The 25,841-nt window shown below is 37.5% G+C and overlaps 1 protein-coding gene across 1 annotated transcript in view; it reads right to left on the bottom strand.

Moving 5' to 3' along the window:
• Positions 1 to 4,873: 4,873 nt before the first annotated feature.
• The window catches only part of LOC130832447 (C-type lectin domain family 4 member A-like), a 32,437-nt gene continuing 11,469 nt past the window's right edge, over positions 4,874 to 25,841 (bottom strand). The window contains exons 4-6 of the mRNA XM_057700730.1: positions 7,433 to 7,584; positions 6,232 to 6,347; positions 4,874 to 5,160 (exon numbers count right to left, since the gene is read on the bottom strand). Coding sequence (XP_057556713.1) covers positions 5,019 to 5,160; positions 6,232 to 6,347; positions 7,433 to 7,584 — 410 coding nt within the window. The 3' untranslated portion in view covers positions 4,874 to 5,018. The remainder of the gene's footprint in view (positions 5,161 to 6,231; positions 6,348 to 7,432; positions 7,585 to 25,841) is intronic.

The following is a 25,841-nucleotide window of genomic DNA, read 5'->3' as shown; positions in this document are numbered from 1 at the left end:
TGTTACTAAAAGAAGAATGGATAACATTATGATCTATTATATACAAAGAAATCCAAGTCAACAGCAAAATTGAGTGTATAGCTGAAAAAATGCAAAAAGTTGGATGAATGTCACAAACATTGAGCAAAGTAGAAACAAAGGTGCATACTTTATTATTGCTTTTATATAAAATTTTAGATCTGGCAAAACAAATGTCTATTGATAGAAATCAGACCACTGTTTTTCTGGGGTAGGGGCAAAAGGAAATGCTCCACCATGATGGAAATTTTCTTTATACTGATTGACATGGTGACTAAGGGGTTGGATACATTTGTCAAAATCATTCTTAAAATGTTAGCTTTTTATTGTATATAAACTAAACCCCAATAAAATTTGGTCACTAAAAATATACAATATATTTTCTTATAACAGTCGAGTCAATCAGACAAATAATGAGAAATTTTATTAGCTTTCTTTTTTTCATTTTTTCATTTTTATTTGTTTTATTTTGGGGGGCTGCGTTGGGTCTTCATTGCTGTGCGCAGGCTTTCTCTAGCTGTGGCGAATGGGGGTTACTCTTTGTTGTGGTGTGCGGGCTTCTCATTACAGAGGCTTTTCTTGTTGCAGAGCACTGGCTCTAGTCATGTGGGGGCTTCAGTAATTGCAGCATGCAGGCTCAGTAGTTGCTTCTGGACTCTAGAGCACAGGCTCAGTAGCTGTGGTGCATGGGCTTAGTTGCTCCACAGCATGTGGGATCTTCCCGGAGCAGGGATCAAACCCATGTCCCCCTGCATTGGCAGACAGATTCTTAACCACTGCACCATCAGAGAAGTCCCAGCTTTCATTATTAAAAATTCAGAGTAGAATGTACTTCAGGAATACTGGTTCTGTGGCTCAACAAGACCCTTAAGAAACCAGGTTTTTTCCCACTGCTCCACTCTGCTTATCCATGGTGCTCCTTTCATCCTAAGGCTAGTTCCCCTCATGGTCATAGAAAGACCATCAGTAGCAAGCAGGACCACATATTTCTTTATTCATATTTGTTGAGAGAAGGAGATCAGTTCCCTGAGTCCTGTGAGAACTAGGAAAGGCAATTCATTGGCATGACTTGGAATTCATGCCTTTTCCTAAAACCAACCATTAGGGTGATTGTTTCCATTACCTTGGATTAATCAGTATCCACCCACAGAGATGACTGTGAGAGGCTAGCATCCCAAAGCACCTTGGCTGCAAGGAAAGTGACTCTCTGAACAACACTAAGGTGTTTTTTTTTTTTAATTTTTATTGGAGTATGGTTGATTTACAATGTTGTGTTAGTTTCAGGTGTACAGCAAAATGAATCAGTTATACATATACATATCCACTCTTCTTTTTTTTTTTTTAGATTCTTTTCCCATATAGGCCATTACAGAGTATTGAGTTCCCTGTGCTATACAGTAGGTCTTTATTAGTTATCTATTTTATATAGTAGTGATGTGTATGTATCAGTCCCAATCTCCCAACTTATCCCTCCCCTCTCCCCTTAACCCCTGGTAACCATAAATTTGTTTTCTACATCCATGACTCAATTTCCGTTTTGTAAATAAGTTCATTTGTACCCTTTTTTTTAGATTCCACACATAAGCATTATCATATGATATGAAGGCTTTTTTATGACAGAGAAAAGATAAACAGGCCAGCAATGTGCAACACAGTCCTAAACACTGGTGTAGGTTCTATTTGCAACAGTTTCAACCGCTGCAGAGCATTTCAGTGTGGACAGGATATAATTAATTTAATCAAACCCTTATACTGAACATTTGGCTTTAATACAATTGAATTGTCACATTATTTCTTCTATCCTACAGCCACTGAATTCATCTTTGACAAAATGCACATCATCGATGATTTCTTTATTGGCAAAGACAGACAGATGAATCCATGTTGCAGAATTAAGATCATCTAAACAAAATTAACATTAAACAGGCCGTAAGTGTCATGAGGTGTCAGCAGATTCCCACCTTCAGAGAAAACATCCAGGTTTATCATTTTAATTCCAATGGACAAAAGAATTTTCCCCAGTACTGGACATCCCAGACTTTCTGCCTCCTCTTCCATTTACTAAGTGACAGATTGACCAAAAGAGCTAGAAGTGTTTGTAGATTTTTGTTTGTTTATATGTTTACTTGTTTTTAATAGCAGCTATAAAAATGAATATGAGACTAAAATTCTAAGATACATTTCATTTGTAGACTTAAATATCTGCCAGATAAACCAACACATTAGCACAGTCTTCAAATAGTTCTGTAGGTAGGCTATCTTTTTTAATTAGTTTTTATTGAAGTATAGTTGATTTACAATGTTGTGTTAGTTTCTGCTGTAGAGCAAAGTGGATCAGTTATACATATACATATATCCCCTCTTCTTTAGATCCTTTTCCCATATAAGTCATTACAGAGTATTGAGTAGAGTTCCCTGTGCTATGCAATAGGTGCTTATTATCTATTTTATATATAGTAGTGTATATATGTCAATCCCAATCTCCCAATTTATGCCTCCTCTCCCTTTCCCTCTTGGTAACCATAAGTTTTTCTCAACTGTGACTCTATTTCTGTTTTGTAAATAAATTCATTTGTATCAACTTTTTTTAACCTCAAAGAATATTTACCTAAACTCTAATCAAGAATTTTAAGATTGATTTTCTAGACTAGTGATCGCAGAACAATTTTTGATTACACATTCTTAATAACAGGAAAAAATTTAGCATATACACACTTAACACTGAACATTTATTTATATAATAATCACATACTTATGATGTAATACAATATGCCTACTATATAAGAATATGAATTTAAAACAATATAAAAAAATAAACACTTTAATTCTGCATTTTATTCACTAATGGTAAAACTAATCATCTCTCATCTTTCAATATTACTGCTAATATTTTTAGAGACAACAGTGTGATTGGATATGTTACATTATTTTGCAGACTCTTAGTTCAAAACTGTAATATAACTTAAAGAGTTTCAGTTACATATTGCTGAGTAATAAGCCACCCCAAAACTTAGTGGTTTAAAACAGCTATTTCATTATTTTCACAACTCTGTCCATGAACTGGTACTCAGCTGGATACGTCTTCATTTTAATATCACTCTTTAAACACAAATCTTCATAAAATCTATTATGCACAAACACTTGCTGGTGCTCAAAAGAAAATTAAAGAAAATAGGCTCTGAGTCATATTCATAAAATACAAGGTGTAGGGAAGAGAAAAGTTCCAGCACTGACTAATATCACTATTTTCCATTTCACTCCGGGTCAAGCACACCCTCCGCTCTGACAAAGGCAGTTGCTGAAGTGGTTCTTTTTGCCCTTTCTTCATTCCATCCCCATAGTATTGAAATAGTAATGGGAAAAACTCATTGTAAATAAAGTCCCCCCAGAATCCCCACAGAATTGTTATGTACATTGCTTTCTGGGAGGTAAACTGGTAAATTCTACATACAGTGAATAAGATCAGACCTGTATAGAAATAACTTATCTTTAGATATAATCAGGAAATAAATGGCAAACATTATTACTCATCTGCGTCAAGATAATCAGGGCATCATCTCATTGGGAGGTCACACTGGGATAGCCATGGCTAGAATCAGCTTTACCATGGTGGATTACAATTACCATACTAATGCAATGAATAGCAGACTTTACCCTACATATGACATACTGTAGTAGAAAAAAATGATCTGTAATAACTTTCGTAAAGAGAGGAATATAAATATATTGGGGCCATTTTGAGTGGAAATACATACCTATAAACTATAAAATTTAACCAAAGGAGAAAATTATCAAAATACCTGATGAATATAAGTCTATGTCAACTCACCAGTAACAACTTTTAACTCTAATTCTCTAATTCTAAATCTCCAGTGCTCCATCTCTGATTTCCCTTTGCTTTTACCCTGATGTTAAATGACAGCCTGAGACTGAACAGAGAATGTTAAAACTCAAAGAATCTACCGGACCAAAGCTGGAATTTATCATTCACTGATGTGTACTACACTCCATTTTTACAAAATTTGCTTTTAGTTAAAAGTAATAAATCTGCCTGAGGGAAATAAAAAGTAATGGTTGGGATTATTTTGCTGTTGACCAACCCATACAGAGAAAAATCTAGACAGATGGAAGAACCACATCATATAACTATATCTGTATCTGACCCCTTAGCAATCAGACAAAAATTAGGAGATGAGGCTCATGCTTCCTTCAATTCTCTGCAAAGGGGCTGTCCAATATAGTCTCTGCACATGGAAAATGCTCAATATATGTTCATTTTGTTGGGTAGGAAGAAATTCTCCTCTGCCCTTCTAGGTTCTTCTGGCTGGCCTAAGAATTAAAATTGACAGATGAAAAAACTCAAAGTTTAATAACATGTACATATGGGAGAGACCCAGGAAAACTGAGTAACTCACCCACATGGCTGAAGTTCTCACCTTAAATACCTTATGCAGCTAAAGACAAAAGAGGATGTTGGGGTAGTGGTTTAGGACTTCAAAGGGGAGGAAGGCAATTGACGTGGAGATGGAAAAGCAAGAGTTTGATAAACAAATGTCTGCTGGGCCAAGTAGAGACAATGGGACACAGAGAGGAATTTTAACAAACAGACTTTGCTAGGTTCCTCCCTGTCTATATACCTACTTCATACTATAGTGACCTATGGTGATCACTTCCCACAACAGATCTTACATCTACGTTCTTTAGGCAGCTAGGGGAAAGGAAAAAGTTTTTTCCTGAGTCTTTTGGGGCTTGATTGTTTTCAGCTAGAAACAATGTACTTGCCAAAAAGACATTTTGGGGTAGCAACTTTTGCTCGCCTAAAATTTCATGAATGAACAAATGAATGAATGTGACTCTATCATAAATGTAATAGGTGACAGCCTACTGAAAAATTCTATGAAGATCCCTTATAAAAGACTTACACATGAATAACAAGAACATATTAGCTATCTATGATGGTGGATACCAATTCAATATCACGGTCATGGAGAAGGTTCCATTCATAAGTAGATCTTCATCATCTTGCAAATAGACTTCTGAGGCTGATGACAAAGAACATCATTCCAGCCCCATGCTCTTGAAGGAGCATTTAGCACAACGCAACGCTCATTAGGATTATTGGGTTCACCTCTGTGCCAGAATCTGAGTGCCAGAAAGGGAAAAAAGGGATGAGAACATTTCTTTAAACAGTGCTTTGAAAAGAGACAGTAAGGGAGGGGGCTGGGATTGAACTGTGTGGCAGTCAAAGTCGGATATGCCCAAATCACTCCCACCTACTTCCCATGGAGTTTTTCCTCCATCTGTGTCTCTGGTAGTTCCCTTGAAAATTGTTCATACATCACCCAGTATTGTGTCATCTTATTGCATTTAACATTCTCCCAGCAGATATTCCAGAGGGTCCCTTCCATTTGTCCATTTTATACCCTGTTCCCAGGAAACTGTCAGTTCACAGCTTCCCTTAAATGATGTAAAAGACTTCACACTGGTCTTAAGTATCAATGTAGTTTGTTTCTTTTTTTATGAACTGCTTTTGGAGTGTGAAGAACTAGTTAAAATCTCTGAATCTGCTACTATCCCTGTTATCTTGGACAAGTAATTTAATTTCACAGATTCACAGAGACTAGATTAATATCCCTATATATTTCACACAGTGATATGAGGGCCAAAGGTGGTAATATACTAAAATGTACTCAAGTACTTAAGAGTTTTAAAAGAACTACATAAATATGAGATATTAGAAGGCTATCAGAATTTAACTTATTTGCTACATGAGATATTAAATCTTAATAATTGGTTATGATCTTAACTGACATAAATTTTTGTTATATTTAGAGATATAATGTAGTGGTTGAAAGCACAAACTTTGATGTCAAACAGACCTGGGTTTAAGGACCACTGTTACTACTGCTGGATAACCACTGAGTTATCTAAACTCTTTAAAGTCAGTTTCTTCATCTCTATAGTGAGAAACAATAATAGTGTGTGCCTAATAGAGTTATTGTGATGACTGAATGAGATAATAAGGAAAATTATTTAACCTAGTGCCCAAGAGTTAAGACTAAGTTTTTTATTGAAGTATATTTGATTTACAATATTGTGTTAGTTTCAGGTATATGGCATGAGCTATTTTATTTAAATAACCGATCATTGGAACACCCTAAAACTCTTGTATGATGCAGGACTTAGGATTCTTTTATCTAATTCCATACTTACGTGGCACTTTCATTGTATGGTGTCTGATCAACCCATTGCCAATGTCTTTTCCCCTCTGGGTCTGACAGCCCCACATAGTAAATACTATTTTCTGTCAGCTCCTGGATGATAAAATCCTAAAGGAAGGAGTTATAGCCTTTAGAACAGTCAGGTGGAATTGAGTTCCTTATAGCTTTAGGGAGAAGAGACGAAAAGGAGAGGATCAAGGAAAAGCCACGTGGGGGCCCTGCAGAGAAGCCTACATTTTTTCTGGCTGAGGAGAGCAGGATCAAAGGTACCACTTGTGAGCATGATGCCAGTCTTAGTCTGTTCAGGCTGCTGTAACAAAACACCACAGACTGGGTCGCTTATGAATAACAAAAGTCTGCCTCTCACAGTTGTGGAGGCTAGAAACCCCAGGTCAGGGTACCAGCGTGGTAGGATGAGGGCCTTCCTCCTGGTTCCTAGGCAGTGCTTTCTCACTGTGTGCTCATGTGGTAGAAGGGGCAAGCTTCTCTTGGAATCTCTTTTTTAAAAACATTAATACCATCCACGAAGGTTTCACCCTCATGACCTATGCAGCTCCCAAAACCCCCACTTCCTAATACTATCATCTTTGGAGGTTAGGATTTCAACATAGGAAATGGGGGGGCAGGACACATTCAGGACATAGCAATGGTCGATACATATGGAGGCAATTTCTATTCTTGATCATAACAAATTCTTATCTCAGACACACCTCCCTTCATCTCTTCCCTAAAAGAGGGTATTCCTCAACGTTGTACATAAGAAACATTTTGCAGATTAAATAATTTTCCTTTTGACAACTTCAGATTGTTAACACTTGTTGATTGTGACTTCATGATTGAACTTCATTTCCCAATTGGACTTAATACACCTTCTCTGTTAAATAGTTAATAATGTATAAAAACATTTTCATGTTGAAATAATAAACTGATATTTCAGGATGAAATATTTTCAGCCTTCCACTCAACCCCTACATATTATATTTTCAATGCTCCAATTTATTTGGGAGGAGGTTAGTTTTATAGAAGCAGAAAGAAGGCATGGAAGGTAAAACCTAAGGTGGCCTTTTCTATCTATTTTCTCAAGCCTCTGCCATAGCATTAATATCCCAAAACAATAAAAATCTCCTTGTTAGCCAGGAGAGATGTTAAAAAGCCAGGCAACCCTCCTTACTCCATTATCAATTAGAAAGTACCTGCTCATCCTGGGTGTTGATCACCAGCAGGTGAGCCTTCATTCTTGAGCATTTCTTCTCACTCTCATTCCAGCTATTGTCTTCAGTAGAAATAAAGTAGCAGTTTGAACTAAATGACTTCCAATTCTTTGGGCAGCAGCTCCAGTCTTTCCCTGTATTGAAAAGAAGGCCGTATCAGTGCAATATAAGAAAAGAAATTGTTTAGTGTGTGTATTATAAAACTTCAGGACCAGAGAAGACTGTATGGAAAGCAGGACTCCCAACCTAACCCAGGAGTAACAAGGAGCCCCTGCCCATCAGGTGTCAAAGACGTCAAGTCAGTAACAAGGTAGGGCCCCCTTTCCTTTGCCAGAGTGATGTCAGGAAAAACCAGCTAAAACAGAGGTTTAAATAAGATCCAAACTCTCAGAACATAATACAAAAATGTCCAGGTTTCAATGGAAAATTACTTATACCAAGAACAACAAAATTCTCCAAAAATAATTTTAAAAAAAGGAAAAAATATATGCCAATACCAAGATAAGAAAAATACTAGAATTATCTGGCAATGATTTTAAAGAAGCCATGGAAAGATGCTTCAACAAGAAAGTACAAACATTTGAACCAAATGAAAAAATAGAAAGCCTCCAGCAAGCAAATAGAGAATTCAGCAAACAAATAAAAGATATAAAGGAGACTCAAATGGAATTTTATAGTTGAAAAATATAATAACCAAAATTAAAAGTCCCATGGATGCGCTCAGGAGCAGAATAAAGAGGACAGAGAAATCAGTGAATTAAAAGATAGAATAACAGGAATTACTCAACTGAACAACAGAGAAAAAATAGAGTAAAACAACAACAATGAATAAATAGACTTCCAATTTCCAGTCTCGTATGTAAGAAGCTTGGAAGTCACCACTCCCTTTACAAGTAAAACACTGAACAAGCTGCAAATCAGCAACTCCTCACAGAGCAAACCACTGCCCCCCAAAGATGAAGAGACACACAGGCAAATACAGAGAATAACAATTTACTGGAGCCGAAACCTCTTTGGGAACCAGTCCCAGGGAAACCTGAACTGTAATTGTGGACACCTCTGAGAGATAAAAAGTCCAGGGTGACCCAGTCAACGTAGAGGCCCCAACACTTCTGTGAGTCTTACATCCGGGAGTTCCACCAGGTACTCACAGTAAATATCTGAGAACAATTCTCCTGTGCTTCTGGCAAGAGCAGAGCAAAAGAGACCATTGTGGAATACACCAGTGCATTCTTTTCTTTTTAACAAGATCTGCCCACAGGAGAAACTATCTAACCAGAGCCTAACCTGCTGGGGATGTATCAGACCCCAACTGACTAGGGAAAGGAAAATACCCAAGTAAAGCCCACTCTAGCTATCTGTCCCACTTTAAAGAGGTTAATAAAAACAACTGAGAAGAACTTGTAAGCTCAAAGCCCAAAGGCAAAGACTCACTAAAACAATGAACCAGGGACTTCGCTGCTGGTGCAGTGGTTAGGACTACACGCTTCCAATGCAGGGGACTCAGGTTTGATCCCTGGTCAGAAAACTAGATACCACATGCATGCCACAACTAAGAGTTCACATGCCACAACTAAGGAGCCCATGTGCCCAACTAAGTAGCCAGGAAGACACAACTAAGACCCAGCACAACCAAATAAAAATAAATAAATAAATAAATAAATAGAATGAACCAAGTCATAGGACAATAGAATGATTCCCCTTTCCCCACACTTCACGACCACATTCTTCAGTTCTATTTACAGCAGTTCCCTTTCCTCAGTACATCATGTCCAGCTAATGAAAAAAGATACAAGGCATATTAAAACAAACAGAAAACAGTTTGAAGAGACAGAATAAGCATCAGACTTAGATGGGGCAGAGATGTTGGAATGATCAGACCAGGAATTTAAAACAACTATGATTAATATGTTAAAGGCTCTAATGGACAAAGTAGACAGCATGCAAGAATAGGTGGGCAACATAAGCAGAGAGAAATTCTAAGAAAAAAATAAAATGAAATGCTAGAGATCGAAAATACTGTAATAGAAATGAAGAATACCTTTAGTGAGCTGATTAATGACTGGACACAACTGAGGGGAAAAAAATCTCTGTGCATGAAGATATCTTAATAGAAGTCTCCAAAACTAAAAAGCAAACATAAAAAAGACTGGGAAAAAAGAAAAACAAAAACAAAAATGAGGAGAGAATCTCCAAGAAACGTGAGGCAGAAACAAAAGGTGTAACATATGCGTAATGATAATATCAGAAGGAGAGTACAGAGAGAAAAAGAACAGAAGAAATAATGAAACAATAATGTTTGAGAATTTCCCAAATTAATTACAGATACCAAGCAAGATAAATGCTGAAGAAAACTATACCTAGATTTACCATATTCAAGCTACAGAATATCAAAGACAAAGAAAAATCCTTAAAGAAGGAGGGGGACACCTCCTATAGAGGAGCAAAGAGAAGAATTTCATCAGACTTTGCAGAAACCACAGAAGCAAAAAGAGAGTGGAGTGAAATATTTGAAGTGTTGAAAGAAAAAAATTACCATCCTATTTCTGTAGCATGCAAAATTAACCTTCAAAGGTGAATAAGAAACAAGAGCTTCTTCTAACAAACAAAACTTGAGGGAATTTGTTGCCAGTAGACCTGCCTAGCAAGAAATGTTAAAAGACACTTTATAGAGAAAAGGAAAGTAATATAGGTCAGAAATATGGTTCTACATGAAGAAAGGAAGAAAATCAAAGAAGGAATAAGTGGAAGTAAAATAAAAACTTGTATTTTTCATATTCTTAATTGATCTAATAGATAATTTGTTCAAAATAATAATAGCAACTATGTATTCAATTATGTAATGTGTAAGTGAAATAAATTGTAGCAATGATATAAGGGATAGAAGGAAGGAATTTGGATCATTTTGTTGTTTTAAAATACTTTCACTACACATAAAGCTGTATACACTTATTTGAAAGTGGACTTGGATTAGCTGTAAATGTATATTGCAAACTTCATGGCAACCACTACAAAAAAGAAGTATAACTGACATGCTAAGAATAGAACAAAAATGGAATCATGTAAAATGCTCAATTAAAACCACAAGAGAAGGAAAAGAATAAAATAGTAGAAAAAGATAAAAAAGAAAAAAGGGCAAGATATTAAAAAAATAACAAATATGATAGATATTAATACAACTGTATTAATAATCACTTTGAATGTCAATCATCTAAATGAACCAATTAAAAAGCAGATTGTCAGAGTGAATCAAAACACAAGATTCATTGGGGGGGAATGAATTGGGAGATTGGGATTGCCATATATACATTACTAATAAGAAAAAAATATCAAATTGTACACTGTAAATATATGCAGTTTATTGTATGTCAACTGTATCTCAATAAAAGTTCTTTAAAAAAAAAGAAAACAAGATTCAACTATACGTTGTCTTTAAAAACCCACTTTAAAACTCCAAGAGGATTTTATAAAGACATATATATTAAAAGTAAGTGCATGGTTATCAAAAATTAAAACAAATTTTATTTAGGTGGGCCATTTTTCTATGTCAAAAATAGTCTAACAACCACTAGTAATTCCACATGGTTCAACCAAATAGTAATATGTACTTATTATACAGTAAGTAAAAAACTATAGCAGTAGGGCTAATAAATGATGTAATTTCAAAGAAGTGATAAACATAAACAATATTTCAAGAAGTCTGCAAAAACTGCAATGTAATCTGTAAATGGGTGTGATTTCTGGTTTTGTTTTGTTCTTTTAAATTTTATTTATTTTTGACTGCGTTGGGTCGTAGTTATGGCACGTGTGATCTTCGTTGTGGTCTGCAGGCTTCTCCCTAGTTGTGAAGTGAGGGTTTTTCTCTTCTCTAGTTGTGGCGCACAAGCTCCAAGGCGCATGAGCTCTGCAGCTGTGGCACACAGGTTCCAGAGCTCGCTGGCTCTGTAGTTTATGGTAAGTGGGCTCTGGTTGAGGCACGTGGGCTCAGCAGCTGTGGTACAGGGGCTTACTTGCCCTGTGGCATGTGGGATCTTAGTTCCCTGGCCAGGGATTGAACCCGAATCTCCTGCATTGTAAGGCAGATTCTTTACCACTGGATCACCAGGGAAGTCCCTGTGATTTCTGTTGATGAGACACAACTACCTGATTTGTTGTGTCCATTCAGAATTTCCAGAGAGCAGTGGCATCTGCCAGGAGCTTGTTATGAACACAAATCCCTGATGGGCTGAATATCTGGGGTCCATCAGGACAGCAGCTCCATCCCCTCCCCATCTCCAGGTAGAATTAGTTTTTCAACCAGAAATAATTTGATAAGTTGACAGGTTGTCTCAAATGAAAAAAAAATGATCAATAAACATACTAGTTTTTCATCTTCAAAAAAAAAGTAGGACTTCCCTGATGGCACAGTGGTTAAGAATCCACCTGTCATTGCAGGGGACACAGGTTTGATCTCTGGGCCAGGAAGATTCCACATGTGGTGGAGCAACTAAGCCAGTGTACCACAACTACTGAGCCTGTGCTCTAGAGCCTGCAAGCCACAACTATTGAGCCTGTGTGCCACAACTACTGAAGCCCATGCGCCTAGAGCCCGTGCTCTGCAACAAGAGAAGTCACCACAATGAGAAGCCCACACACTGCAACGAAGAGTAGCCCCTCCTCACTGCAACTAGAGAAAGCCTGCACACAGCAACAAAGACCCAACACATACAATAAATAAATGAATGAATAAATAAATAAATAAATAAATAAATAAATAAATTTGTTTAAAAAAAGTAGATAGAGAAAGGTATACCATGCTAACACTAAACAAGAGAAAACAAGATTATCTCCATGTATTCAGAGCAAGGAAAGGCATCAGAGATAAAGTATGGACATTATGTAACGATAAAGGGAATTTTTTCTTGTTCAAGAAGCCGTAACAATCCTTAAAGTGTATGTACCTAACAACAGAGCATCAAAAAGTGAAGCAAAAACTGATAAAACTGCCAGGAAAAATAGACATATCCATTATTACAGCCAGAGACTTAAACACTCTGATAAGAAATGGACAGGTCCAGAAAGCAGAAAACAAGTAAAGACGTAGCTGAACTCAACAACATCATCAATCAAGCAAATATAACAGTATCTATTGACTACTTCATCTGAAAACAGCAGAATACACATTCTTTTAAAGCTTATGTGGGGAGGGGGAAATTTCCTCTTCCAACCCTCTTGAGTTCTTGTAGCTGGACTAATAATAAAATTGACACAAGACAGAAAGAAACAGGAGAAAAAAAAAAACAGATGTTAATTTGTGTGCATTTCTATGAGACCTAAGAAGTGGTCAAAACAGGCAGCTTTATAATCTTTAGACAAAGAAACAATAAAATTGTGAGGAATTAACAGGACAAAGAAATGTATGCTTTGGGTGCTTAACTAGTGAAGAATAGGAACAGAGTTTAGGCTTGGGGTAATCAGTTAAGGAAACAACAAGACTTGTTTATACAGGCTTCTTGTCCCTGAATTCCAGATCTCTAGCTATGAGTGTTCTACCTGCAGATGTAGACAGCGCACCTTCCATATGAGAAATTTATCTCCTGTTTTCAGGGAAGCAGAGAGGAGGGTCAAAGTGTCCCTCTTATATCAGCTCTTTCTTAAGTAACTTTAATACAAAATAATCAATCTGCCATTGAGGTACATTTTGGGAAGAACTGCCCTGGACCCCAATACTCACATAGAATATTACCAAGATGGACTATGACTGGGCACTAAAACACACCTTAACTAATTAAAAAGAATAGAAATCATAAAATGTCTGCTCTCAGACCACATGGTATTAAACAAGAAATCAGTAACAGAAAGCTGAAAAAATCCCCAAATACTTGGAGATTGAATAAAATACTTCTAAATAACATGAGTCAAGGAAAAAAATCTCAAGAAAATTTTTTTTATTTTTAACAAAATGAAAATAAAAACACATTTCAAAATTTCTGTGATACAGCCAAAGCAGGGCTTAGAGGGAAATTTGCAGCATTGAATGCACATAATAGATACAAGAACTATCTAAAATCATTAAATACATCTCCATCATAGAAAACTGAAATCAAAGAGCAAATTAAATCCAAAGGAAGCAGAAGAAAATAAATAATACAAGTCAGAGCAGATATCAGTGAAACTGAAAACAATAAATCAATAGAGAAAATTGATAAAAACCAAAAGTTAATTCTTTGAAAAGATCAATTACACTGATAAGCCTCTAGTCAGGCTAAGAAAAAAGAGAAAGGACTCAAATTACTAATATTAGAAATGAAAATAAGTCATCACAATAGATCTTGTGGACATTAAAGATACTAAAGAATTAATATGAACACCTCTATGCTCATAAGTTTGATAATCTAGATGAAATGGACCAATTCTTTGAAACTCACTATCTGCAAAAACTCACACTAGAAGAAATATACAATCTGAATAGGCCTATATTTATTAAAGAAATTAAATCCATAATTAATAACTATCCAAAATAAAAAAGAAGGCACTAAGTTCAGACTGTTCACTGATAAATTTTACTAAACATTTAAGAAAGAAATTATACCAATTACCTCAATCTCTTTCAAAGACAGAAGTAGAAGGAATACCTAACTCATTTCATGAGGCCAGCATTATCTTCATACCAAAACCAATAAAGACATTATAAGGAAACCTACAGACCAGTTTCCCTTACGAACATAGGTTCAAAAATATTAGAAAATTGAATCCCATAATGTATAAAAAGAATTATAAAGGAGTGTGGCCAAGATGGCAGAGTAGGAAGACCCTGAGCTCACCTTCCTGCTACAGGCACAAGATTACAGCTATTTACAGAGTAACTATCAACAAGAATGACATGAAGACAAGAAGAAAAGATCTTCTACAATTAAAGATATAAAGAAGGAACCACAAGAGGTGGGCAGAAAGGGCGGAGACACAGTAGAGTCAATACCCATATCCCCAGCTAGGTGATCCACAAACAAAAGGATAGTCACAATTCAAAAGTTCTCCACAAGAAGTGAGGTGTCCGAGCCCCACATCCGGCTCCCCAGTCCAGGGGTCCTGCACTGGGAAGATGATCCCCCAGACGGTCTGGCATTGAAGGCCAGTGGGGCTTGCTTTGGGGAGAGCCAGAAGGAAACAGAGACTCTGCTCTTAAAGGGCTCACACAAAATCTCACATCCTCAGACACAGGGAATAAGCAGTGACTTGAAAGGAGCCTACGTCAGAGCCACTTGCTAATCTAGGAGAGCCTTCCAGAGAGGCAGGAGGCAAATGGGACTCACCCTGGGGACACAGACAGTGGCAACAATCATTCTGGGGAGCTCGTTCTACTACAAGGACACTGGTGCTGACAGGTGCCATTTTTGAGTTCTTCCTCTAACTTATCAGCAGCTGGGACCCAGTCTCAACCACCTGCTCATTGGCACCACACCTGGGACCCACCTCCCAACCAGACCAAGCAGCCAGTTGTGTGAGGAAACAGCCACACCCCCCAGGAGACTGTCAGCGGCCATAGGCCCACCTGAGCCCCGCAGCTGCCCCGGAAGTGGCCCTGCCCACCAGAGGGCACAGAACCCATCCCCACTCACCAGCAGACCAGCACTAACCCCTAGAGGTAGCCTCATCCACCAGCAGGTGGGCAACAGCCCCAAGACCTCAGCCCTGGCTCCACCCACTAGGAGTCTGATGCCAGCTTCAGGACACACAAGGCCCTGCAGCAACCACCCCAGAACCTGGTTCCACCCACCAGCAGGCTAGCACTAGCCCTGGGACCCCTGGGGCCTCAGCCAGCCATGTCAGAACCCAGCCCCTCCAGCCAGCAAGTCAACATCTACCCTGGGAACCCCAGGTCTGGCCTTGCCCACAAGTGGGCCAATACCAGCTCTAGAACCATCAGGCCCCACAGACAGCCACCCCAGGACCCAGCTCCACGCACCAGTGGGCCACCACCAGCCAAAGGACCCCCAGGGACCACACCCAGTGTGGTGATAGGTGATAGGAAATGGCCCTGTCCACTAGCCTCCAGCATCAGCTGTAGAACACCACAGCCCCCAACACCCAGACAACTGGGATCTCGCTCTGCCCAATAACGGGTCAGCACTAGCCCAGCCAGCCACATCAGGACATGACCCTCCCAACCATCAGGCCAGCAGTCTCTGCACTAGGCAGAGCCTGGCAGCCTCCAGGCTCAGGAGCCAGGCCCATCTATTAATGCACCCACAGTAGTTGGCCCTGCTACAACAGAAGGGCCCACACAGCCCACATAAGGGACACCTTTAGAGCATATAGCTCTAGTGAACAGAAGGGAGTGTGCTCCTGGGCCACATAGGACATCTCCTACATAAGGCTACTTCTCCAAGATCAGGGAACGTAACTGACCTACGTAATACCTAGAAATAAGAACAGAGAATCAGGCAAAATAAGGCAACAAAGGAATATTTTCAAAGCAAACAAAAAAATAAAAAAACAAATTAAAAAATAAATAAAACCCCAGAAAAAGAGCTAAGCAAAGTAAAGATAAGCGATCTCCCCATTAAACGGTTCAAGGTAATGGTCACAAAGATGCTCAACAAGCTCAGGAGAAGGATGAACAGAGTGAGACATCTAAGAAAGAGCCCAAAAATATAAAGAATAACCAAACAGAGATGAAGAATACAATAACTGAAATTTAAAATATACTATAGGGAATCAACAGTAGGTTAGATGACACAGAGGAATGGATCATCCAACTGGAAAGTAGTGAAAATCACCCAAACTGAACAGAAAAAAATTTTTTTTTTACAGAGGACAGTTTAAGAGACACCTGGGACAACATCAAACACAGTAACATTCACATTATTGGGATCCCAGAAGGAGAAGAGAGAGAGGAAGGGACAGAGAACGTATTTGAAGACATGATAGCTGAAAATTTCCTTAGCCTGGAAAAGGAAACAGACATCTAGGTCCAGGAAGCACAGAGAGTCCCAAACAAGATCAACCCAAAGAAGTCCACACTGAGACACACTGTAATTAAAATGGCAAGAGTTAAAACATAAAAAGCGGTTGTAAAATCAGCAAGGGAAAAGCAATTAGTAATGTACAAGGGAACTCTCCCATAAGGCTACCAGCTGACTTTTCAGAGGAAACTCTGCAGGTCAGAAAGGAAGCAACCCAGGACTTCACTGGTGGCACAGTGGTTAAGAATACACCTGCCAATGCAGGGGACACGAGTTTGATCCCTGGTCCGGGAAGATCCCACATGCTGGGGAGCAACTAAGCCCATGTGCCACAACTACTGAGCCTGCGCTCTAGAGCCCAAGCGCCACAATTACTGAGCCCATGTGCCACAACTATCGAAGCCCGCAAGCCTAGAGCCTGTGCTCTGCAACAAGAGAAGCCACCGCAATGAGAAGCTCATGCACCACAAGGAAGAGTAGCCCCTGCTCCCTCAACCAGAGAAAGCCCGTGCACAGCAACAAAGACCCAACATAGCCAATAAATAAGTAAACAAATAAATTTATAAAAAAAAACAACAACATGGATGGACCTTGAGGACATTGTGCTAAGTGAGATGTCAGACAAAGAAAGACAAATACTATATGACATCTCCCATATTTAAAAAACAAAAATTTTAAAGCAAAGGATAAATTGGTGGTTACCAGGGCCTGGGAGGTATGGGAATAGGAGAGAGATTATTTAAGGGTATATACTTACAACTAGTATATAAATAAGTCCTGGAGATCTAACACACAGTACAGCGATTATAGACAACAAAACTGTATTGTGAACATTAACATTGCTAAGAGAGTAGATTTTAAGTGTTCTCAACACTAGAAGAAATGGTAATTATGTGATGTGTTAGAGATATTAGCTAATGCTAATATAGCAATTACATTTAAACATAAACTCAATTATTTGCATACCTTGAACTTATACAATGTTGTATGTTAAATATTACTTAAAATTTTTAATTACATAAATAAACAACTGATTTTTTTCTGAGCTACTAGTCAGTTGAGATAAAAATAATTTCCAGAAATTGCTATTATGAAACAAGCTGGTAATTAGTGCAACCTTACCAGTTAGAAGTGTGTACTGTATGTATATAATATATGGAAGTAGAATCCAGGCAATAAAGCCAGAATGCTGTAACAGTACAGGCCATTATGTAAGGAAATCCACTTCATGTAGAAAATTGGTGATTTGAGTACTTTAAATCTCATTTCCAAGCCAACATTCCACTCTGCCCTCAGAAGCTACAATCTGTTATCAGCAATCCTCATCTCTCTGCTCTAAGTGAAAGTTTTTACTCACCCTGTTCAGTTCTTTTCTCCCCATCATCTATTAAGCCTTCTCTAATAAGGCTTTCTAACCCTTGAGTCCACTGATGTGGCTCTTGCTAAAGTCACTGAAGACATCCTTTGTTGCCAAATCCTTCTCAATTCTCTGCCATCTCAGATTTGAGCTGTTTATTGAAATTGATTGACACAGATGACAACTCAGTTCTTCTTGAAACATTTCCTCTCCTTGGCCTCTGGTACATCATTCTTTCTTACTTCATTTCTTTATCTGTGGTTCTTTCACCTTAATATCCTTCACAAGTTCTTCCTCATCTCCATGAACTCAAATATCGAACTTTTAATTGTCTACTTGCATGGTCATTCTTCAAGTGATCTAATCTAGTCTGTAGCTTTACATACTCTTCTCTTCAGATTCTTATGTCCAATAACTTTTCAACATCCCCATTTACACATATACTAAACAACCCAAACTTTATATTTTCCAAAGAGAACACTTGATGCCTCACAAAATAAAAAACTTTTGGCCTTTCCATTGTCTTTCTCATCTCAGCAACTGGCAATTCATGTTTTCCAATTTCTTGGGCCAAGAAATCTTTCCTGTATGCCTCATATCCAATCTATCAACAACTTTTTTATTGCCTGTATCTACATATCACACACAGAATCCCACCATATCATCCACCGCTGTTTAGTTTCTGGCCATCATTATTTCTCACTAGATTACTGCAACAGCTTTTTTTCTACCAGTTTCTACAGTTGCTCTACTCAAATCTACTCTGCACACGTTAGCAAAAATAATCCCTTAAAATTGAAGTTGCAATCATGCCACTCACATGTTTAATGTACTCAGTATGAGCCACATTCCCTACCGTGGCATGTGATTTCTGCTAAATTTCTGACCTCATCTTCACTAATTCACACCACCCCTGGCTGGCCAACTTGTTCCATAAGTAATTTAAGTATATTCCTGTTATAGGACTTTGCACCAGCTCCTTCTCTTGTTTGAGATGCTCATTTCCTAATATATTCCTGACTTGCTTCTTTACTTCCTTCGGATCTCTGCACAGTGTCTCCTTTTCTTAGAGTCTTCCTAAGTCATCCTACATAAAATAGTATCACCATGCATCTGCTGTCTCCTTTTAATACTTTACTTTTAACACAGCACTTATTACCACATAAAATATATTTATTTGCTTATTTTCTTCCCCACCTATAAGAAAAGTTCTGTAAGGGAAAGAAGCTTTTCTGTTTTGTTCAGGGTCCCATTGCTGGCTCATAGTCAGCACCTGTTAATATCGAATAAATAGGGGCTTCCTAGGTGGCAAAGTGGTTGAGAATCTGCCTGCCAATGCAGGGGACATGGATTCAATCCCTGCTCCAGGAAGATCCCACATGCCGTGAAGCAACTAAGCCTGTGCGCCACAACTACTGAACCTGCACTTTAGAGCCCATGAGCCACAACTATTGAGCCCATGTGCTGCAACTACTGAAGCCCACACACCTAGAGCCCATACTCTGCAACAAGAGAAGCCATGCTCCACAAGAGAAGCCCACGCACCACAATGAAGAGTAGCCCCTACTCACTGCAAATAAAAGAAAGCCCGTGCACAGCAAAAAAGACCCAACACAGCCAATAAAATAAATTTATTTTTTTTAAAAATGTATCGAATAGTTTCTCTAACTGGGTCTTTATATCCAACTGCTTCTTCCTCAGTCACCTTTGCAGTAAAGGGCTCAGATAAGCCAACTCAACTCCTTGATTCTTTTTTTTCCCCCTCACTGGTGGATTTTTATTATAATGAGATAAGACAATGATTTGTTGATGTGCCAGTTTCCGGAAACAAAGTGAATCAGCTGTATTTATACATACATCCCTATATTCCCTCCTTCATGAGCCTCCCTCTCAACTCCTTCATTCTTTTTTTATTTTTTTTAATTTTTTTTTATTTTTTGGGGGTACACCAGCTTCAATCATCTGTTTTTATACACATATCCCCGTATTCCCTCCCTTCCTTGACTCCCCCCACCTCGAGTCCCCCCCACCCTCCCCGCCCCAGTCCTCTAAGGCATCTTCCAACTCCTTCATTCTTGAGGCAGCATCCTTTCTCTATTTGGACTTCACTTCTGTCCTTGGATGCTGACTGGATGTTTCTGTGTTCTCAAATTCTCTTGGCTTTTATTCCTTGATCCACTTGTCAGTTTTATCACTTGACCTCCTCATGGTTTCCCATCAAGCCAGAGCAAGTCAGGGGAGGTAGGTACTTGATGACCAACAACTCGTGCCTTGTGGATCACGTTTTATTAAATTCTGGTTTTGCTGAGTTACTGAGCATACTTAAATAACAACCAAAACATTTAAGTTTGGATAAGAATGGGTTACTTTATCAAGTAGATTAAAAGGACAGTGTACCTGTCCTTTAGGAAGAAATAATCAGGCCTAAATCAAGAGTAAGGGCAAGATTAGTGAGAATTTCACTTTATACAACTTAGGACAACATGGCTGTTTCAGTAAATGAAGCTAAAGTTTCTCCTGGATCCTAGAATTCAAAGCATATTTATAAATGTATAATTCAGCTACTATATGGTTTAAATGGGTTTATTGGGCTTGCCTGGGAAATGTTATAATTTTTACTATTTTCTACAGAGAAAATATTTTCCAATTTATGTATTAAACAACTCAGTGAACCTTTAAAATACAACCAATATTTATGTTGGAACTATCTGTGCAGCAGTTTCATTACAGTTGTACATAAAGTGTTTTTACTGTAAAATTGAGTTAATGTATAAAAATATAGCTTTATGCCATAATGAAGTTATTAGTATTTAAAAAAAAATGTATCGAATAAATAAAAGAGCAAATGCAGAACTTTACAAAAATGTTAACATGCTAATGGACACTGGATTTCCAAAGGATAAAAGGTTATATTATTTTTCAAACTCCCACCCAGCAGTAAATTATTGATTGAGGGTTTCAAGGACACTCTTTAGGAAAACCTGATAGCCATCAGACAAAGCTGCAGTCAAAATTCTTGTCTCTAGAGAAGTACATCTGGTAAGCAACACTCTTGGTATTATTGTGGTAAGAACATTTAACATGAGATCTAGCCTTTTAATAAATTTTAAGTGTACAATACAGTATCGTTGACTACAGCTCCCATGCTATACAATAGATCTCTAGAGCTTATACATCTTACTTAACTGAAACTTTATGCCTGCTGATTAATAACTCCCACTTTCCCCCTCCCCTCAGCCCCTGGTAACCATCATTCCGGTCTTTAGTTGTATGAATTTGACTGTTTTAGAAATGTCTATCAACAGGTGACTAGGTAAAGAAAATGTAGTATATACACAAAGTGAAATACATTCTGCCTTAAATAAAACATGGTAAGCAGGCAACATTCTTAAGAGGTTATTTATTTGGTCACCTTTCTCTGCATATGGCACGTATTATATCATCATCATCAAGAGTTTTGGGAACTTTGACGCGGTGGATTAGTAAACACAAAAGTGAATACAGGGCTTCTTAGGTGGTGCAGTGGTTAAGAATCCACCTGCCAATGCAGGGGACACGGGTTCGATCCCTGCTCCGGGAAGATCCCACATGCCGCAGAGCAACTAAGCCCGTGCACCACAATTAAAAAAAAAAAAAAAAAAAGTGAATACAGTTCTTCATCCATATCACCTAAACTGAGTGATGCCATAAGAGCTGCTCTGTTTTCATTAAAACAAATACATTACATATCTACTTTATTAATATAGTTGTACTTGTATAAGCTGTGGAATTCAAGATCAGAATTTACAAGATATATTCATCAAAGTTCTTATTGCATTTTATGCTGTCTCACTGCAAGAAAAGCAATTTGAAGACAATATTTCATTTTCATTGTTATTGTTATCATTATACAGTTACTCCCAGGATGATACAACTCCATTACATCAGGCTTTGTATGACTAGAGCCTTTCATTAATGTAATCTCATAAATTTATAAAAAGTCAAAATAAAAACTCTTGTTTTTCCAGTGTGTTTATCAACGAGTTCATATTTAGGCTCTAAATACTTGATTTAAAGTAAAAAAAAAAAAGCAGTACTTATATCGTCTAAGGGTAATTGTTGCCTATTTATTTATTGTTTCAAAATTTACTTTCACTAGTTCAGAGTGACAGGGCTAATTGTAAGCAACATCAGGTTATTAGGATGTTATGACCATTTGAACTCACATGTTCAGTGGAGTGAAAACTTCAACAAACAGTAAACCTATTTGAATGCAATTCAGTCAGGTGATGTAGACCTCAAACAGGCAACAGAATCACACAACTGAATTTGAAAACATATTTTCCAGTGAAAATATGTTTGGTGCTTATAAACAAGCACCTTTAAGTGAAAAAACAAAACACTGAGGCTGAAATTGTTACACAAATATGTGTGCCATTATAAGTAAGTAATCAGTCTGAATCACCGAGGTAGAGATGTTTCATCAATCAAAGTAACGCATACACTTTATTCAGAGTCATCTGATGTTACCTCTGTATCTATCTGGAAAAAAACTAATAAAACATAATCTATGAGTGTGTGCCTATACCTCTATATATCTGTACTGTCTCTTTGGAAATTAGTGTGTTGATCTCAAAGTTAATCTTCTGCAATGACTAAGTACTGACCCAACTTTAGGTTGAATAAATTCAGTATCCTCAAAAAACAAACAAACAAAAAACTTTGCTATGTGAAAGATACCATTAAGAGAATGAAAAGACAATGAAAATTAAAATACAAGACTGAGAAAATATTTGCAAAACACATATTTGAAAAAAGACTTGTATCTAAAATATACATAGAACACTTAAAACACAACAGTAAGAAAACAGCCCAATTTAAAAATGGGCAAAAGGACTTCCCTGGTGGCTCAGTGGTTGAGAATCTGCCTGCCAATGCAGGGGACATGAGTTCAATCCCTGGCCCAGGAAGATCCCACATGCCTCAGAGCAACTAAGCCCGTGCGCCACAACTACTGAATCTGTGCTCTAGAGCCCACAAGCCACAACTACTGGAGCCTGGGTGCTGCAACTACTGAAGCCTGAGTGCCTAAACACCTCAACAAGAGAAGCCACCACAATGAGAAGCCCACACAACACAATGAAGAGTGGCCCCCACTCGCCACAACTAGAGAAAGCCTGCACACAGCAATGAAGACCCAAAGCAGCCAAAAAAAGGTGGGGGGGGGGCAAAAGATGAGAATAGACACTACACCAAGGAAGATGTGCAGATGGTAAATACTCATATGAAAATATGCTCAATATCATATGCCGCTGCAATTTATGAATTGCAAATTAAAGTGAGATCACTACACATTTATTAGATTGGCTTAAAAATATGATAATAGCAAGTACTAATGTTGAGCAGCAGGAACTCCCATTCATTACTACTGGAATTGCAAATGACACAGCCACTTTGAAAAATAGTTTTTAGTAGTTTTCCTACAACACTAAAAAACTTCATGCCATACGATCCAGCAATCATGTTTGTAAGTATTGACTCAATTAACTTGAAAACTTATGTTCACACTGTATGCAAATCTTTATAGCAACTTTATTTATAAGCACCAAAAACTGGAGCAATCAAGATGTCCTTCAACAAGTGGATGGAGAAACAAACTTTGGTACATCTGTCAGGTGCAATGGTATTCAGTGATTTTTAAACGAGCTATAAAGTCATGAAAAGACATAGAGGAAACAAATGCATACTGCTATGTAAAATAAGCCAGTGTAAAAACACTATGTACTGTATGATTCCAATGATAAGGTATTCCGGAAAGGGTGAAACTATAGAGATAGTAAAAATTTCATTAGTTACCAAAAGTTTGGAAAGGAGAGTGGAGCACAGAAGATTTTCAGGGCAGTAAACTTATTCTGTCTAATACTGTAATAATGAATGTGTGACATAATGCATTTGTCAAAATCCATAACACTTTGTATATTTATTTTGTGCAAATTTTTTAAATTCATTTAGGAGGTTGGAGGATCTCATAAATAAATAAAAACTGTGACAAAAGAATCTGTGTTACAAATGTAGGAAACAACCACACTGAAGAGGATGGGGTAAAGTGATGACCTAGGCAACTTTGGAAATGGATTCTATAAAATTTAAGGCAAGAGAAACTGCATGTAAGCATTGGATTCTAGTTGATAAAGTTGTTTCCCATGGTGATACGAGTTTACAGTGCTGATACTGCTATGTGTATTAATTGGAATTGAATAAGTAAATGTGTGGCAGAGGATGAGAGACAGATTTCTCTCTGTTGGAGTGGTCATTTAAAGATATTAGGAGAGTAGGCGAGATTGATACATGTGATAATGGATTAGAGTTGGACACATCAGTAAAAATTAATGTTTAACTTATTATAGATTACAGATAGTTACATGTAGAGATATTTATGTATATAGGTACACACAGGTTAGGATATGTGTGTGTATATATATACACACACACACACATTTCTTTGCTCTGTCAGTTGAGAGGGCCTAAAGGAAATGGCACCTCAGTAGCAATGAGCATACCTAGTGTCCAGACCTTGGTTTCTAACACCATTCTTCAATGAAAGGAGCCAGGGTTCTTCAGAGAAATAGCTGAATCTAAGACTGGCACAGGAAATATACAACATAAGCCCCGAACATAATGTAGTCCTAGAAAATAAGGAATTGCTCAAAAAAAAATGAAACAACACATTTAAGGGGGTCTGTAAGAGAGACACAGGAGCCAACTGAAAGAGCTTTCAATGGCAAAAGTAGAACAATTTGAGCAAAATATATATATGTCTGTGTGTGTGTGTGTATATATACATACATATATATATAGATTATAACCCAAAGTATAAAATAAATATCCATGAGTAAGTACATACAGATATAAATAAATGATTGAATAAATTAATGAATGGTGTAGAAGAAACAGATCTCATATGCACAAGAATCTCAAATAAATTATATACATACCTGTTATGAACTGAATTGTGTTCCTCCAAAATTCAAATGTTGAAGCTATAACCCTCAATGTGCCTAGATTTGGAGGTAGAGCCTTTAAGGAGAAAAGATTAAATGAGGTCGTAAGTGTGGAGCCCTAATCCAATAGGACTGTTGTCCTTAAGGCTATGTGAGGACACACTGAGAAGGTAGCCATCTGTAAGCCAGAGAGAGGCCTCGACAGAAACCAATCCTGCTAGCACCTTGATCTTAGACTCCCAAACTGCAGAACAGTGAAAAAATAGATATCTACTGTTTAAGCCATGTAGTTTGTGATGTTTTGTTATGGCAACCCAAGCAGACTAATACAATGCTCCACCCTAAAAACAGGGAGCACACTTCCCCAACCCTTAATTGTCAGCTGCACATAGCAGCTTCCCTCCAAAGAGTACAGTATGGAAAGCAGGGGGGAATAACTTTACACTTAAGAAATCTGACAAATACTACCTCAGCCAGGTATCAAAATCAACATCAACAGTCCAAAATCATGTTGATGGTATATCCCTTTGATATGATGTGATGAAAATGGTACTTTATGTCTGTGATCTTCCTCTCAAAAACCAATAAACCCAGCCCAAACATTAGAAAAACATCAGACAAATTCCAATAGAGGGCCATCCTACAATATACCTCGTCCTCATTCCTCAAAACTGAAAAGCCATCAAAAACAAGAAACATCTGAGAAACTATCACAGCCAAGAAAAGCCTAAAGAGACATGAAAATGAAATGTAATGCAATATACCAAATGCAATCCTAAAACAGAAAAATAACATTAAGAAAAAAACGAAGAAAATGGTTCTCATAAAAAAAAAAAACTGAGGAAATCTGAACAAACTATGAAGTTTAATTAATGATAATGTATGAATACTGGCTCAACAGTTGTAATAAATATACCATACTAATAGTGTAAGATGTTAGTAATTGGAGAAATTGTGTATATGGGGGAGGGGAGCAATAAGGTAAGTCTATTATTTGCTCAATATTGCTCTAAAAATAAAACTATTCTCTAAAAATAGTCTATTTTTAATTTAAATAATCACATCTATATTAAAACTAACATCCTCTTTATCAAACAAAACTAAAACTT

This window comes from Hippopotamus amphibius, chromosome 12 (assembly GCF_030028045.1).
Source record: "Hippopotamus amphibius kiboko isolate mHipAmp2 chromosome 12, mHipAmp2.hap2, whole genome shotgun sequence".
Lineage (NCBI taxonomy): Eukaryota > Metazoa > Chordata > Mammalia > Artiodactyla > Hippopotamidae > Hippopotamus > Hippopotamus amphibius.
Note: the sequence above shows the minus strand (reverse complement) of the source record. Positions and strands in the feature narration are given on the sequence as shown.